Here is a 19055-nt window from a genome sequence, read left to right on the forward strand (position 1 = left end):
GCAGATAGTCTCTCTTTTGTGGTGTGGAAAATAAAATGTATGAAAATATGGTTCACAACCGGTACAGATTCAGGACAATAAAAATGTTTCTCTTAAAAAGAACATTTGCACTATTTATAAAAAAAAATTGTATAATTGAAAATGTATTAAAATAACTACAAAAAATATAAATGTATATGAAATATGCAAATTATGTGAAAATGGCCTGAAAAAGAAAAGTATGGGGGAAAATAGAAGTAAATGTATTAAATAATATATACATACATATACATATTTACACACATATATACATGTGTACATACATAGACATCATATATATTAACATACATATATAAACATGTATATACACATATTTATACATCTATACACACAGATATATAGTATATGTATATATACATATGTATATGTATATATTTTTTTATAAATCCAACAAAACAATACACAGCAATACCCTAACAATGCAATCCAATTCCAAAACCAAACCTGACCTAGCAACACTCAGAACTGCAATAAACAGAGCAATTGAGGAGACACAAACACAACACAGAACAAACCAAAAGTAGTTAAACAAAAATGCATATTATCAACAACAGTATCAATATTAGTTATAATTTCAGCATAGCAGTGATTAAAAATCCCTCATTGACATTATCATTAGACATTTATAAAAAAAAAAAAAAAAAAGAATAGTGTCAAAGTAGTGGCTTACACTTGCATCGCATCTCATAAGCTTGACAACAAATTGTGTCCAATATTTTCACAAAGATAAAATAAGTCATTTTTGGTTTGTTTAATAGTTAACACAAATTTACATTATTGCAATCAGTTTTTAAAACATTGTCCTTTACAATTATAAAAGCTTTTTTTTTTTTAATCTACTACTCTGCTAGCATGTCAGCAGACGGGTAGATCCTGCTGAAATCCTATGTATTGAATGAATACAGAATCGTTTTGAATCGGAAAAATATCGTTTTTGAATCGAGAATCGCGTTGAATCGAAAAAATCGAGTTATAATCGAATCGTGACCCCAAGAATCAATATTGAATCAAATTATATACTGTATATATGTGTATATATATATATATATATATATATATATATATATATATATATATATATGTCTTGATTGGATTATCCGGAGAATAGTGCTCGATACCGTGGTAGAGCGCAATATGTAGGTGTGGGAAAAAATCACAAGACTACTTCATCTCTACAGATCTGTTTCATGAGGGGTTCCCTCAATCATCAGGAGATTTTAATGGAAGCATTCACATACAATTGTTTATATAGAGCACAGAGTGGGTGGGTACAAGCAGGCGTAGGGTGTGGTGATTGGCTCATGTGTTACCTAGGAGGTGTTTCCGTCTATGGCGGCATGTTGAAATGATTTCACTGCGCTTGTTGAGGGATGATAGATCTGGATGATATATAATAAACAGTTTCTCTTTTAAGCATAGGTTGCATCTTTTATTACCACTGTTGTAAGGTGTGCTGGATGCAAGAATTTGCCATGTTATTGAATATTCAACATTATTGTCTTTGAGGTTCCAAATGTGTTTGCTGAGTTCTGTAGAATTCTGCAAAGTCTGGTTTCTAAAGGAGGCGTTGTGATTATTCCATCTTGTTTTGAACGCTCCTTCGGTTAATCCTACGTATGTGTCGGATGTGTTAATGTCCTTGCGTATTACCTTTGCTTGGTAAACGACTGATGTCTGTAAGCACCTTCCGTTGAGAGGGCAATCAGGTTTCTTGCGACAGTTACATTCATTATTGGTTTCAGAGTCGTTTAGTCTGGGGGTAGGCAGTCCTTTTGCAATTGCTTTGTTGTGGTTTGAAATGATTTGTTGCATGTTATTCATACAGCTGTAGCTCAATTTAATGTTGTTCTTGTTGAATATTTTTCTTAGGGTGTTGCCTTTGGGGAAGTGTTTGTCGATCAGAGTGAGGAACTTGCGGCCGATGTTGGTTGAGACGTCTTTGCTGAATGGCGGATTATACCAGATGATGTTGTTTCGTTTTCTGCTCTTTTTTGGTTGGTTTCCTGGGGTGGGTTCATAGGTGAGGGTGAAGTTGTATCCGCTTTCATCAAGTGCTTTCTGGTACGGGGGGGTTGCTTGGTCAAATTCAGCTTTGCTGGATGACAGCATCGATAGCATTTTATTAATTCCGGTAGGTATTCTTTTCGTGGTGGTGGGTGGGTGGTTGCTGTCGTGGTGCACGTATTGGAGTGTTGTGTTGGGTTTCGTGAATGGTTGGTAGCTGTTATTTCTCAGGTTGAAAGTGACGTCGAGGAAGTTGATCTATCATCCCTCAACAAGCGCAGTGAAATCATTTCAACATGCCGCCATAGACGGAAACACCTCCTAAGTAACACATGAGCCAATCACCACACCCTACGCCTGCTTGTACCCACCCACTCTGTGCTCTATATAAACAATTGTATGTGAATGCTTCCATTAAAATCTCCTGATGATTGAGGGAACCCCTCATGAAACAGATCTGTAGAGATGAAGTAGTCTTGTGATTTTTTCCCACACCTACATATATATATATATATATATATATATATATATATATATATATATATATATATATATATATATATATACATTATATATATACAGTATATATATATACAGTACATCCATCCATCCATTTTCTACCGTTTATTCCCTTTCGGGGTCGCGGGGGGCGCTGGCGCCTATCTCAGCTACAATCGGGCGGAAGGCGGGGTACACCCTGGACAAGTCGCCACCTCATCGCAGGGCCAACACAGATAGACAGACAACATTCACACTCACATTCACACACTAGGGCCAATTTAGTGTTGCTATACAGTATATATATATTTATATATATACATCTATATATGTATATATAGATGTATGTATAAATATATATATACTGTATATATATATAGAGAGAGAGGGATACATACATAGAAAAATATATACGTATATACAGTGTAGATATACATATAAAAGTACACAGACAGCGTAACATTTTTGACTGTTTCATTGTAGCCATTTGCTAAAATCAAAACAATTAATTTTATTTCTCATTAGTAAATGCTCAGCCCCCCCATCTTGACAGAAAAAAGTTCAAATGTAGCAGGGACAAGGGGTAGAAAAATGGATGGATGGAAATTTTAGTTAATTTATTAAAAAAAAAAAAATCCCATGTACCGTATTTTCTTGGGATGCAACTCAGTATTCTTCTTCCTCCAAACACGACGAGTTGAGTTTATACCAAAAATTATACATGGATGATACAGCAGAGGATTGGGAGAATGTCATGTGGTCAGATGAAACCCAAATAGAACTTTTTGGTATAAACTCAACTCGTTGTGTTTGGAGGAAGAAGAATACTGAGTTGCATCCCAAGAACACCATACCTACTGTGAAGCATGGGGATGGAAACATCATGCTTTGGGGCTGTTTTTCTGCTAAGGGGACAGGACGGTTGATCCGTGTTAAGGAAAGAATGAATGGGGCCATGTATCGTGAGATTTTGAGCCAAAACCTCCTTCCATCAGTGAGAGCTTTGAATGGTTGACCAAATACTTATTTACCACCATAATTTACAAATACATTCTTTAAAATTCCTACAATGTGAATTCCTGGATTTTTTTTTCACATTCTGTGTCTCACAGTTGAAGCGTACCTATGATGAAAATTACAGACCTCTGTCATCATTTTAAGTGGGAGAACTTGCACACTCAGTGGCTGACCAAATACTTTTTTGCCCTACTGTTTGTATATACAAGGCCACCGCTGCTGCCCACTGCCCCCCTCACCTCATAGGGGGTGATCAAGGGTGATGGGTCAAATGAAGAGAATAATTTCGCCACACCTAGTGTGTGTGTGTGTGTGTGTGACAATCATTGGTTCTTTAACTTTAACTTAACAATATGTATACAATACATACATTTGTATCTCTGTTAATAAAACCCAGTTGGAGCTGAGACCTGTTATTTTTAATCTCCTTTTTAATTAGTTGAATTGTCTCAGTAAAGAATTGCATAAAGTCATCAGCTGAGCGGGTGGAAAAGTCATCATCATCATCATCATCATTTCTTTTTATTCCTTTCATGAAAATGCATACCGGTATATACAGGCCATGTACATTTCACACTTTCATTGTTTTTTGTTTTGTTGTTGGGTTAGCGATGCAACTGTGTTAAACAAATATTTAGGATTGTTTTTTGCGGCCTTTTTCTAGCCTTATACTTATAGTATCAACGGCGTTGCGCAGAGCACCCTTAATGTTGTTAGTGAGGCTATCCATAGAGCCCACATCATTTAGGAATGGGGCCATTTTTGAGGGTAGTAGGCCAGCAAGGGTCCTAGTTGTGGCTGCGTTAATGTTACGGCTGCAAACGCATTGGTTATTAGTAGCTTATTGACAATGAGTCAGAACTTCATCCATCCATCCATTTTCTACTGCTTGTCCCTTTTGGGGTCGTGGGGGGGTGCTGGAGCCTATCTCAGCTGCAGTCAGAACTTCGAATTTTATAAGGTAGTGATCGGAAATTACTTTAATGTACGGAAGTACCATAACTTTAAAGTTTGTGAAACCTCAAACATGGACTAGATTTATCATATTACCGTTGATTGAAATGAGTGGGTTGGGTTCGCTGGGTGGCTGGGGCCGCACTCTGGCTCCCACGCACACTGGGAGTCAAATATATTGTACATAAAAACACACATATACTCACACACACACACACACCGTTATTCATACACACAAACATACATACATAGGTACCTACGCTCCCACATACATACACAAATACAGTACATACCTACATACACGTACTCCAAGTTCGTCCATCTACGCGCACATTCACGGTACAAACATACATACACACATTCTGTTCATATACAATTACATATACATACATACACTCATGCACATTTCATCAAACATATATCAACGTTGTTACCCTAGAGCAGTGGTTCTCAAATGGGGGTACGCGTACCCCTGGGGGTACTTGAAGGTATGCCAAGGGGTACGTGAGATTGAAAAAAAAACATTCTAAAAATAGCAACAATTCAAAAATCCTTTATAAATATATTTATTGAATACTACTTCAACAAAATATGAATGTAAGTTCATAAACTGTGAAAAGAAATGCAACAATGCAATATTCAGTGTTTACAGCTAAACAATTTTGTGGACATGTTCCATAAATCTTGATGTTAAAGATTTATTTTTTTGATGAAGAAATGTTTAGAATGAAGTTGATGAATCCAGATGGATCTCTATTACAATCCCCAAAGAGGGCACTTTAAGTTGATGATTACTTCTATGTGTAGAAATCTTTATTTATAATTGAATCACTTGTTTATTTTTCAACGAGTGTTTAGTTATTTTTATATCTTTTTTTCCAAATAGTTCAAGAAAAAACACTACAAATGAGCAATATTTTGCACTGTTATACAACTTAATAAATCAGAAACTGATGACATAGTGCTGTATTTTAATTCTTTATCTCTTTTTTCTCAACCAAAAATGCTTTGCTCTGATTAGGGGGTACTTGAATAAAAAAAAATGTTCACAGGGGGTACATCACTGAAAAAAGGTTGAGAACCACTGCCGTAGGGGAAACTGGGTAACACATGGCATACTGACAAAGCTTAACCCATTGTTACTATAACAATCTACAAGATTAATATAGGTTGCCTCTCTCTCTTCCCCTCCATCTTTCGGTATTCCTTTTTTTTTTCTTTTTTTTTTATTTCATTTATTTTTTTAAATTATCTTTCTAGCTATCATTATGTATACGTATTGTTGCATTTGAACAACTGCATTGTTGATAATAGTGGTAAACTATTGGTTTTGTTCATGATCAATAGCTCCAGTTGTAGTGAAAAATGCTCATTGTCATTTCTATATTATTATTTATTTCACTAACAGCTTCATTGCTATCACTTTTCCGATCATATTTGTACATATCGTAAGTGCTGGTGTTCTATTGTTGTTGTTGTTTTTGTTTTTGTTGTTGTTGTTTTTGTCTCTCTGTCTAATCCCCCTCTTATCCCCACAATTTCCCCCTCTGTCTTCCTTTTTTTCTCTTTCTATCCCCTCCTGCTCCGGCCCAGCTGCACCAAATAATGATATAAATACATTTAATAAAGTCAGATTCAAATAAGGCAACAATAGAAGTACCCTACACTTCTCTTTTGTAAATTAAATCTGAACAGCCGATATGGGCATCTACATCAAATATATGATTTGCCTGAGAAGCTGAACAGAACAAAAAAAAAAAAAAGAGAGATGTGTGGGTATACGTATTATTTGTGTAAAACCACTGCGGTCAATTATAGTCTGGAGCGCCACTCACGGAGGGTCTGACGGGATATTTATATGGATATCAAAATCCCTATTATAATTATATTATCTGCGTATGTGATGGGACACAAGTAGGGGATTTAATTTTTTTATGTTTCATTGCCATGCATGTCTTAGAGCAGACCTGGGCAAAGTAAGGCCTGGGGGCCACATGCGGCCCGTTGAGCTTTTCAATTCTGCCTGCCGGACATTCCCAAATCATTTTTTTAGGTCTTTAAGATGGAATGTGTAGTTGCCATTATGATGTGCAGTGATGTTTTCTAATGACCGCAAGTCTTCAACTATACAAAGTATTTCAATACTTGGAATTTGTGCTTATGGATGATACACTAGTTACTATGGTCATCAAATTAGTTGCTATGGTCATCTAATTAGTTACTATGGTCATATAATTAGTTACTATGGTCATCTAATTAGTTACTATGGTCATCTAATTAGTTACTATGGTCATCTACGTCACAGCAGCTCAGACGAGGCACCAAGCAGGGGCAGGAAGCGTTTCCATAGACACGGAAGGAGATTTTTACAACAAAGTTCTAATGCTTAGTGATATATACAATAGAGTATAATAAAATAAAAAGTACTTTAAAGTAGAAAGTACCCATCTGAGGGTTGGGGAGGAGACGCTGCCCCAAGTGGAGGAGTTCGAGTACCTGGGAGTCTTGTTCATGAGTGAGGGAAGAGTGGATCGTGAGATCAACAGGCGGATCGGTGCGGCGTCTTCAGTAATGCGGATGCTGTATCGATCCGTTGTGGTGAAGAAGGAGCTGAGCCGGAAGGCAACGCTCTCAATTTACCGGTCGATCTACGTTCCCATCCTCACCTATGGTCATGAGCTTTGGGTCATGAACGAACGGACAAGATTAAGGGTACAAGTTTCCCCCGCCGGGTGGCGGGTCTCTCCCTTGGAGATAGGGTGAGAAGCGCTGCCATCCGGGAGGAGCTCAAAGTAAAGCCGCTGCTCCTCCACATTGAGAGGAGCCAGATGAGGTGGTTCGGCATCTGGTCAGGATGCCACCAGAACGCCTCCCTAGGGAGGTGTTTAGGGCATGTCCAACTGGTAGGAGGCCACAGGGAAGACCCAGGACACGTTGGGAAGACTATGTCTCCCGGCTGGCCTGGGAACATCTCGGGATCCCCCGGGAAGAGCTAGACGAAGTGGCTGGGGAGAGGGAAGTCTGGGCTTCCCTGCTTAGGCTGCTGCCCCCGTGACCCGACCTCGGATAAGCGGAAGAAGATGGATGGATGGATTGGATGGAGAAAGTACTTTATTGATCCCTGGGGGAAATTCAGCACATATCAGATGTATCAGATTGTAGTTGGGTTTATTTTGTTCCCCTTGCGTTCATGTTTCACCATTTGTTGCATTTTTTTGTGTTTCACTTTATTTCAAAATACATTGATCGAAAGGTGGTGTGATGTTCATGTGTAGTCAAAATTCAGTGTTTTATTCTTCATAGAAAAATAAAAAATCCCATTGTGTTTCTCTAAGGCGGTCTGTCATAACGTTTTTAGCATTCAATCCGTCATTATTGTGAGGTTTTGTATTAGTGTTCCTAAAAATCCGATATACCGGCCCCGGGACATATTTTTTTCTCTAAATTTGGCCTCTGAGTCAAAATAATTGCCCAGGTCTGTCTTAGAGTGTTTTTATTGCCGTGGGTTTTAATTGCATGTTTTTACACTTTTTGGAATTTGATTGTATTTTTAATTGCATGTTTTTATTCCTTGTGGACTTTGCTTGTATTTTAAGACCTTGCCCCTTTTTAGCTTGTTGCCCCTAACAATATAGTACATGTCATTTTGCCCAATCGAACGACACCTGAAATCAGATGCACCTGTGGAGCATTAGGACTGCACACATTTAAAAGGAGAGAACAGGCAAGGCAGGGGAGAGGATCGACAGGTTTTGACAAGAGCGACCGGGTGGACACACGCAGGCTGGGAATGAATCCCCAGGACTACACAACAGACCCCGCAGACTACCTGAGCGAACCCCAAGAAGCCCACAACATGCCTCCAAAGTAAGTGTCGTGCATTGTGGATCTGTGGGGGTGTTCAACTGCCTTGGGTTACGGGTTGCGGGCTTGTGTGGTTCTGTGGGAAGGAGCGATCGGGACCCAGAGACCTGCGGTGACCCCCTGGAGCGACCGATTGTAATAAAGTGTGAACAAGCATAATTATCTATCCTTATTTTGGGACGATTGCTCTCACTACATTGGGCTCTTAATACTTATACCGTATGTCCTTGAATTGCCGCCGGGGCGCTAATTAATTTAAAACCTCTTCTCACTCCTGCGCTTACCAAAAGCATGCGGTAAAAGTAAGCATGCGCTAATTATTTTAAAACCTCTTCACGCTACGGCACTTACCAAAGGTATGCAGTAAAAATTTGAGTGTGATGTAAGCTTGGACCTTAAATCCTACTGAATAGCTCTTAATCTTCTTCTTTTTATGCGATTTCAAATTACCAGTATTGAAATCAGCCTCCTCCATTTTGAAAATGATGAAGTCCACTTCCAAAGACATGCACCTGGGGATAGTTTGATTGGCAACATTAAATTGGCCCTAGTGTGTGAATGTGAGTGTGAATGTTGTCTGTCTATCTGTGTTGGCCCTGCGATGAGGTGGCGACTTGTCCAGGGTGCACCCCGCCTTCCGCCCGTTTGTAGCTGAGATAGGCACCAGCGACCCCAAAAGAGAATAAGCAGTAGAAAATGGATGGATGGATGGATGACAGGGGAAGTGTTACTCTTGACGTCACGAGTTTGACCAGGCGGTAATACTAAGCATGCGCTAATTATTTTGGGAAGCGAGTTTGACCCGGCAGTAATTCAAGGCAAGCATATACTATATGCCCTGCGGCAATTCAAGGAAATACGGTATTTGTTTCAAGCAAAATTTTATTACATTTTAATATTCTACCACTCGGGTCCATTACAGGTGCATCACAAGATTAGTAACAAACTCAGATAATTCGCTGATAAAGTCCGAATAGGACCCATGGGGACGATAGATGGAGAAAAGCCAGATGGAGAGGTAGCGGTGTAACAACCCTCATAGTAAGCACCTCAAATTACTTATATTTAGTACTTAGGTTAAGGTTTTCATTGGATATTAGTGCGGCCCTCTGCCACTTTTTAAAGGCACCCGCAATATGTGCACTCGTATAGTTAGGAGCAGATACCTTGTTGAAGGCCTACTGAAATGAGATGTTCTTATTTAAACGGGGATAGCAAGTCCACTCTATGTGTCATCCATCCATCCATCCATCCATCATCTTCCGCTTATCCGAGGTCGGGTCGCGGGGGCAACAGCCTAAGCAGGGAAGCCCAGACTTCCCTCTCCCCAGCCACTTCGTCCAGCTCTTCCCGGGGGATCCCGAGGCGTTCCCAGGCCAGCCAGGAGACATAGTCTTCCCAACGTGTCCTGGGTCTTCCCCGTGGCCTCCTACCGGTTGGACGTGCCCTAAACACCTACCTAGGGAGGCGTTCGGGTGGCATCCTGACCAGATGCCCGAGCCACCTCATCTGGCTCCTCTCGATGTGGAGCAGCAGCGGCTTTACTTTGAGCTCCCCCCGATGGCAGAGCTTCTCACCCTATCTCTAAGGGAGAGCCCCGCCACCCGGCGGAGGAAAGTTATTTCAACCGCTTGTACCCGTGATCTTATCCTTTCGGTCATGACCCAAAGCTCATGACCATAGGTGAGGATGGGAACGTAGATCGACCGGTAAATTGAGAGCTTTGCCTTCCGGCTCAGCTCCTTCTTCACCACAACGGATCGATACAACGTCCGCTTTACTGAAGACGCCGCACCGATCCGCCTGTCGATCTCACGATCCACTCTTCCCCCACTCGTGAACAAGACTCCTAGGTACTTGAACTCCTCCACTTGGGGCAGGGTCTCCTCCCCAACCTGGAGATGGCACTCCACCCTTTCTAAGTGTCATACTTGATCAATTCGCGATATTGCCATATTTTTGCTGAAAGGATTTAGTAGAGAACTTCCACGATAAAGTTCGCAACTTTTGGTGCTGATAAAAAAGCCTTGCCTATACCGGAAGTCGCAGACGATGACGTCACACGGAGTGAGGGCTCCTCACGTCCTCACATTGTTTATAATGGGGGCCTCCAACAAAAAGTGCTATTCGGACCAAGAAAACGACAATTTCCCCATTTAATTTGAGCGAGGATGAAAGATTTGTGGATGATGATATTGATAGTGAAGGACTAGAAAAAAAAAAAAAAGGCAATTGCATTGGGAAGGATTCAGATGTTTTTAGACACATTTACAAGGATAATTCTGGTAAATCCCTTACTATTGTGTTGCTAGTTTTTTAGTGAGATTAAAAAGTACCTGATAGTCGGAGGGGTGTGTCCACGGGTGTGTTGACGCCAGTCTCTAAGGGAAGTCGACGGCAGCTGCATGGACGGCACAAGCTCAGCTGATCTCTGGTAAGAGGGGACTTTTTACCACAATTTTCTAATAATAATAATAATGATAATAATGGATTAGATTTATATTGCGCTTTTCTATTGTTGGATACTCAAAGCGCTCACAGAGAAGTGGGAACCCATCATTCATTCACACCTGGTGGTGGTAAGCTACATCTGTAGCCACAGCTGCCCTGGGGTAGACTGACAGAAGCGTGGCTGCCTGTTTGCGCCTACGGCCCCTCTGACCACCACCAATTATTCATTCACCAGTGTGAGCGGCACCGGGGGCAAAGGGTGAAGTGTCCTGCCCAGGGACACAACGGTGGGGACTTTGATGTCAATAGGTGGGAAGCAAACCTGCAACCCTCACGTTTCTGGCACGGCCGCTCTACCCACTACGCCATGCCGCCCCTTGCCGGTTGACAAGTGGTCGGGAACCATTTTCGCATGACCGCTCTGATCCATAGCAAAGCTTCACCTCCGGGAAATTTTAAATGCGGAAACACCGTGTGTTTGTGTGGCTAAAGGCTAAAGCTTCCCACCTCCATCTTTCTATTTGACTTCTCCATTATTAATTGAACAAATTGCAAAAGATTCAGCAACACAGATGTCCAGAATACTGTTTAATTGCGCGATGATAAGAGACAAGTTTTAGCCGCAAATGGTGCTGCGCTAATATGTCCCCTGCAACCCGGGACGTCACACGCACGCGTCATCATGCCGCGACGTTTTCAACAAGAAACTCTGCGGGAAATTTAAAATTGCAATTTAGTAAACTAAACCAGCCGTATTGGCATGTGTTGCAATGTTAATATTTCATCATTGATGTATAAACTATCAGACTGCGTGGTCGGTAGTAGTGGGTTTCAGTGGGCCTTTAAAGCGGAAAAAATTAATCTGGTTTGAGCAAAGTCTCACTGAGACCAATGACATTTAGATTCTCGTCTCTAATAACCTCATTAACTAAAAGCTCTCTGGAAGACAATGATCTGATGTTTAAACATCCCATATTATAGGTGTCAGGATGGGGGGGGTCGCAGCTTACTGCGGGGTCGTTCTCCCAGGAAGGTAGACGGATTACTCGGGACATGGCGTGAAGGTGAAAACATGATTTAATTTTAACACTAACAAAGTACAAACCCTGTTTCCATATGAGTTGGGAAATTGTGTTGGATGTAAAAATAAACGGAATAATTGATTGATTGATACTTTTATTAGTAGATTGCAAAGTTCAGTACATATTCCGTACAATTGACCACTAAATGGTAACACCCGAATAAGTTTTTCAACTTGTTTAAGTCGGGGTCCACGTTTATCAATTCATGGTAAAGGAATACAATGATTTGCAAATCATTTTCAACCCATATTCAGTTGAATATGCTTCAAAGACAACATATTTGATGTTCAACTGATAAACTTTTTTTTTTTTTGCAAATAATCATTAACTTTAGAATTTGATGCCAGCAACACGTGACAAAGAAGTTGGGAAAAGTGGCAATAAATACTGATGAAGTTGAGGAATGCTCAACAAACACCAATATGGAACATCCCACAGGCGTGCAGGCTAATAGGGAACAGTTGGGTGCCATGATTGGGTATAAAAGCAGCTTCCATGAAATGCTAAGTAATTCAAAAACAAGGATGTGGTGAGGGTCACCACTTTGTAAGCAAATTGTTGAACAGTTTTAGAACAACATTTCTCAACGAGCTATTGCAAGGAATTTAGGGATTTTACCATCTACGGTCCGTAAAATCATCAAAAAGTTCAGAGAATCTGGAGAAATCACTGCACGTCAGCGATTATATTACAGACTTTTGATCCCTCAGGCAGTACTGCATCAAAAACCGACATCAGTGTGTAAAGGATATCACCACATGGGCTCAGGAACACTTCATAAAACCACTGTCAGTAACTACAGTTGGTCGCTACATCTGTAAGTACAAGTTAAAACTACTAACAAAGCCAAACCCATTTATCAACAATATCCTGAAACGTCGCCGGCTTGGCTGGGCCTGAGCTCACCTATGATGGACTGATGCAATGTGGAAAGGTGTTCTGTGGTCTGACAAGTCCACATTTCAAATTATATTTGGAAACAGAGGACATGGTGTCCTCTGGAACAAAGAGGAAAATAACCATTCGGATTGTTATAGACGCAAAGTTCAAAAGCCAGCATCTGTGATGGTATGGGGGTGTATTTGTGCCCAAGGCATGGGTAACTTACACCATTAATGCTGAAAGGTACATACAGGTTTTGGAGCAACATATGTTGTCATCCAAGCAACGTTATCATGGACGCCCCTGCTTATTTCAGCAAGACAAGTGTTACAACAGCGTGGCTTCGTAAAAAAAGAGTGTGGGTACTTTCCTGCCCCGCCTTCAGTCCAGACCAGTCTCCCATGGAAAATGTGTGGCACATTATGAAACGTAAAATACGACAGCGGAAACCCCGGACTGTTGAACAACTTAAGGTGTACATCAAGCAAGAATGGTGAAGAATTCCACTTTCAAATCTTCAACAATTAGTTTACTCAGTTCCCAAACGTTTATTGAGTGATGTTAAAAGAAAATGTGATGTAACACAGTGGGTGAATATGTCCTTTCCCAACTACTTTGGCACTTGTTGCAGCCATGAAATTCTAAGTTAATTATTATTTGCAAAAAAAAATAAAGTTTATGAGTTTGAACATCAAATATCTTGTCTTTGTAGTGCATTCAATTGAATATGGATTGAAAAGGATTTGCAAATATTGTATTCCGTTTATATTTACATCTAACACAATTTCCCAACTAATATGAAAACGGGGTTTGAATATGTATGTCTATATATATATATATATATATATATATATATATATATATATATATATATATATATATATATATATATATATATATATATATATATATATATATATATATATATATATATATATATATATATATATATATATATATATATATATATATATATATATGCATGCATGCATGCATGTATTTTAATTACAGCAAGGTGGTCTTGCCGCTGGGCCTTAGGCCTGTCGCACCTCCACCGGTGCCTGTGGTGGACTGTGCATGGTAGGGGCGTCCTCTTCCCTGAGGCAGGCCTAAACCTGATCGCATACCAGAAAAGGTTTTGCTGCAGGGTCTTCACCTGGGGACCACCTCTCATTGATGTTTCGACCCTTCGCCCAGAACATCTCCCGGTGGCGGGGCAGTGAACAGGGACGTCTCCCTGACACCCCCTGCAGCAAAACCTAATTAGATGTTGCTCTCCAAGCCTTGTCGCGTCGTTTCAGCCAGAGCCAGTGGCTAGCTTTCTCTGCTGCTTCTGAAAGCTCCTTGGTGGATCTGCTCAGGGTGGCTCCACGTCGTCCCAAGTCCTTGAGCAGGCGTGGTGTTGTTCTGCCCACAAAGCCTCTGGCTCCCATCTCCACCGGATACAGCCTCACACTCCATCCACTTTCTCTATACTCCGCGACCAGGTCTGCATACTTTGCCTTCTTTATCTCGTAAACAGCTTCCAGCCCCTCCTCCAATGGCACTGTCAGCTCAATCATTACTACTGATTTCACAGCTGCAGACCACAGCACCACATCTGGTCTTAAGGTGGTGCTGCATATCTCCTGTGGGAACTGGAGCTGCCTACCCAGGTCAACTTCCATCTTCCACGACGCCCCTGGTGTTAATAATTTGGAGGATGGTCTCTTGCTGGAATGTGTCACAGGTTCCCCCTGCCTTTGGAAGTGGATCCTGCATTGGCACTCTGCTGGACTCTGGTTGTTTGCCTGCTGACGACTTTTCTCCAGCATCTCTGCCAGCTTGCTGAGCACTTGGTCGTGCCGCCATCTAAGCCGACCCTGTGTCAGCGCCATTTTGCAGCCTGACAGAACATGCTGGAGTGAGGCATTGATGGTCCCGCAGAGGTCGCAGGATTGCTCTGTGCCAAGCCATTGGTGGAGGTTTTTACGGCTCGGGAGGGTGTCGTATGTCGTCCTGATGAGAACACTGAGCTGAGCCTGTGGTAGTTTACAGAAATCTTCCCAGCTGATTGCTCGGCTCGAGACACCTTCCCAGGTTGTCCACCTCCCCTGCTGCCCTTGTGCCACAGACCTTACTCTGAGCTCCTCTTGCTCAATCCTGGTGACCTCAGCAACAATAAGGTCCTTCCTCTCCTTCCTACCTGCCTTGGACCATAGGATTGGTGGATCGGTCCATCTAAGGCCTGCCCGGCCTGTCTGGACCATGCCCACGACTTCTTGGTGTTGCAGTCTCCCCATTGCCTTCTGGACGTCCTCCTTGGCCCTCCATTTCCTTTCAGTCTCGACTCTGGCATTTCCATCCGCCACTGCCCTGTCGGAGGAGTCTCTTAGCTCCATCACCAGCCTTACCTTCTCCTGCCTGTAGCCCAGGGTGATAGATTTCAGGGGTAGCTGGAGTGAGTTCCATCCATAAAGGCCAGCAGCTGAGAAGCACCGTGGCAGGCCAAGCCATTTTCGGATGAAAGAGTTGGCTTTGGCTTCCATCCGGCTTACAGCTGATGACGCTACTTCGCACAGCTTCACAGGCCACATCATCCTTGGGTACAGGGTGAAGTGGTAACACCACACCTTGTATTTCCCAAGTAGCTGGCTTGCATCGATCTTAGACAGGCCCTCTGAAAGCTGCTGGAGGATGATTTTTCCCATGTCCTTGTCTGAGAAACCAGGTGTATATAGTCTTCCCAGGCTTCGGATGGGCTGATCCACGATGCGTGGGATGTCTTCTCGGCTGATGGTGAAGGTGACTCTGTCGTTTCTCTCCCCCTTTCGCATTGAGAGGCTCCTTGACTTCTGAGGCTTGAACTTCATCCTGGCCCAGGTGATCGGCTCATCCAGCCTCTTAAGTAGCCTGGAAGTGCATGGGGCGGTTCGTAGCAGGCAGGTGATGTCTTCCATATAGCTCCTAAGGGGCGGGAGCCTCTGGCCTGCAGGCAGCCGGACACCACCCACCACCTGCCTTTCCCCGATCAGGATGACCTCAAAAGCTGCCACAAAGAGGATGGGGGAAATGGAGCATCCAATGGTCACCTTCTTCAGTGCAAAGCACATGTGCATGTCCTGGAAGTAGATCTTAAACATGGTCCTGATGTAGAAGGATTCCGTGGCATAGTCTATGAGCATGTGTGGCACTGAACCATAGGCATTGGCTATATCTAACCATATGATGTGCAGATCTTTCTTCTCCCTCTTAGTGGTCTGGATCTGTTCCCAAATCATTGACCCATGCTCTACGCAACCAGGAAAACCTGGAATCCCGGCTTTCTGGCAGCTGGTGTCAATGTAGTTGTTCTTCGTGAGGTAGGTAGTCTTTCTTCTAGCCATCACAGAAAAGAAGACTTTTCCCTCCACATTCAGTATGGCTATGCTCTTAAACTTCTCGATGGTCTTAGGGTTCTGTTGTTTGGGAATAGAAACTGCCACTGCCCTCTGCCATTCGGATGGTATGGTGTGCTTAGTCCAGGCAATTCTCATCAGGGTCCATAACAGCTTCAACACTCCAGGGCAGTTCTTATACAGCCTGTACAGTATTCCGTCCAGTCTTGGTGTTGAAGCAGATCTTGCCCGCTGGATCACCTGCCTGACCTCGCTGAGCTTGGGTGGTGCTGTATCAAACATGGCTGATGGATCTGAGGGTCTGGGAACATACCCTGGGGAGCCTAGCGGGTTGTTCCTTGCTGGGTCACTGTACTCAGTGCAGATGTGCTCCTCTAGTTATTATTTGGAGATATCAAGGGTTCCACTTGTCTTCTCCGCAAGGAGCCCGCGTGCATGCCTAAATGGATTCCTGAAGAAATTTGATCTTTAATTCTCTTTCCTTTTTCTCCGTCTTCTGATACGTTCTGCCCTCCAGAGGTTAGCAAGGCGTCTTCTGATCTCATCCCAGAGAGGTATCAGGCCCTCCTTCTCAGACTCCTCTGCTTTCCTCCAACACTTACGTAGCTGCCTTCTGTTTGCCACCAGGTCATCAATTTCTTTCTCCCTCCTGCTCTTTGATCTTATTGTGGCCTCTCTGATGGTCACCTCGCCATACCTGTTGCTGCATTCTTCATAGAGGATTTCCACAAACAATTTTTTACTTGGGTACCACTGACCCGCGCTTCGCATTTTGCAGCAGCCCGCTGAGATGTTCATCCAACTTTCTCCACTCCCCGGTCTCATTGGCCTCTGGCCACTTGATCTTGTTCCTTCGGAGTGGGTTCTTCAGGTTCCTGGCCGTTTGACTTGACTCTATTCTTAGGTCGCTTGGGGGTGCTACTGGGTTCACTTCTTGGGGCTCGTTAACATCCCTTTCTCCTTCCTCCCTCCTTTCCTCCTGCTCTACCTCTGCAACATTGGGCCCTTTGGCACTGTGGTTGCCTACCCGTCCTTGGATCCCATTCTTCTGACCTGCCCTTGCCGGGGCAGTGCAGGGTTGCATCAGGCACCCACCACCACACTTCATTTTTCCCATGTGGATGTGAAGCCCTCTTAAAGTTGTTGTTTTCTCCCAGCCACACCCACATTTCCTTGGGATCTTCTCTTTTGCCGATATCCTTGCGGTCGTTACCGTGTGATCCGTCCTTGTTGGCCCTTCTTCCATCCCGCCTCTCGGAGGCCCACCGGGTTGTTTTCTCTGTTTTGTCTTCGTAGTATGCTTTGGGTGTCTTCCTCTTGGAAAACTAGAGGGTAGGGTTATTATGTATGTATGTATATATATATATATATATATATATATATATATATATATATATATATATATATATATATATATATATATATATATATACATACATTAAATTATATTATATAATATTTTATAATATATGACAAAAATCATAAGTCAAATATTAAGGTATTCCATTTCTGAATAAGGCTGTAATATAACAAAATGTGGAAATGCACTGTGTAAGTATATATATATATATATATATATCTATCTATCAATCTCCATATCCATTTATTACCGCTTGTCCCTTACGATGTCACAGGGGTTGCTGGAGCCTCTCAGCGGCACACGGGCGGAAGGGCAGGGTACACCCTGGACAAGTCGCTACCTCATCACAGGGCCAACACAGATAGACAGAAAACACTCACAGTCACACACGAGGGCTAATTTAATGTTGCCAATCAACCTATCCCCAGGTGCACGTCTTTGAAGGTGGGAGGAAGCAACCCACGCAGTCATGGGGAGAACATGCAAACTCCACACAGAAAGATGATAGATCCCGAGCTCGGGACCTTCATTATGTGAGGCACTAACCCCTTTGGCACCGTGCTGCATATATATATATATATATATATATATATATATATATATATATATATATATATATATATATATATATATATATACACAAACACACTTATATTTAACTTTAGATTTATTGTCATCTACCAACCTATTGTGGATGTCTTTCAATTCCACGTTTTTGCAGATATTTCACATGTCTAATATATTATATGATAGAAAGTATATTCTTGCATGTTTTCACAGAATATTTTTTGTGTGAAACCTACTTGAAGAGCTGTTTATTCATTCCTGGTGTGTCAAATGACTTGGCTCTCGTTCTCGTCTGTTGCCATGACGATGCCCTGCCTGAGCTGTAAATACATTCAGGAGCTTTTTGCTAGAATTAAACATTGATTGGAAAACATGCATTTACACACAGAGACATACGCTACATATGACATACACAATGTCTACTTACTGTATCTATTGAATATTGATCAGAGAGTGAACAATTTTATGTGACTTATTATTAACTTGAAGTCATGTGAAAGCAGATGCAAAGCTGTCTCCCCTGAAGCTAATCATGAACTTAATTATAATCACTGCTCATCAGCAACAAATCAACATGTCTCAAATGTGCTGTGCAAATGGCAGCCCTCCAACCCCCCTACCTCCTCAAGGTAAAAACCATAATGCTCCTCCTGCCCCCTGAACTTCAGGTTGTGTAATTATTTTGTTAGATGTATGATGTTCACACACACACACACACACACACACACACACACACACACACACACACACACACACACACACACACACACACACACGCGTGCACAATGAATGCACACACATTGGAATTTTGTAAATTGTTTACTGTATTGAAAAGACTTATCATACACAATGCCCCTCCTCCTACACACAATAATCCATCCGTCCATCCATCTTATTTTGCTCATCTCGCGTTGGGGGGCGGGGGCAACAGCCTAAGCAGAGAAGCTCAGGCTTCCCTCT

The 19055-nt window shown here is 42.1% G+C and overlaps 1 protein-coding gene across 1 annotated transcript in view; it reads left to right on the forward strand.

Annotated features, from left to right (window-relative positions):
- Positions 1-8252: 8252 nt before the first annotated feature.
- scml4 (Scm polycomb group protein like 4) overlaps positions 8253-19055 on the forward strand; it is a 32234-nt gene continuing 21431 nt past the window's right edge. The window contains exon 1 of the mRNA XM_061900718.1: positions 8253-8379. Within this exon, the coding sequence (XP_061756702.1) occupies positions 8303-8379 (77 nt within the window). The 5' untranslated portion in view covers positions 8253-8302. The remainder of the gene's footprint in view (positions 8380-19055) is intronic.

This window comes from Nerophis ophidion, linkage group LG05 (genome assembly GCF_033978795.1).
Source record: "Nerophis ophidion isolate RoL-2023_Sa linkage group LG05, RoL_Noph_v1.0, whole genome shotgun sequence".
NCBI lineage: Eukaryota > Metazoa > Chordata > Actinopteri > Syngnathiformes > Syngnathidae > Nerophis > Nerophis ophidion.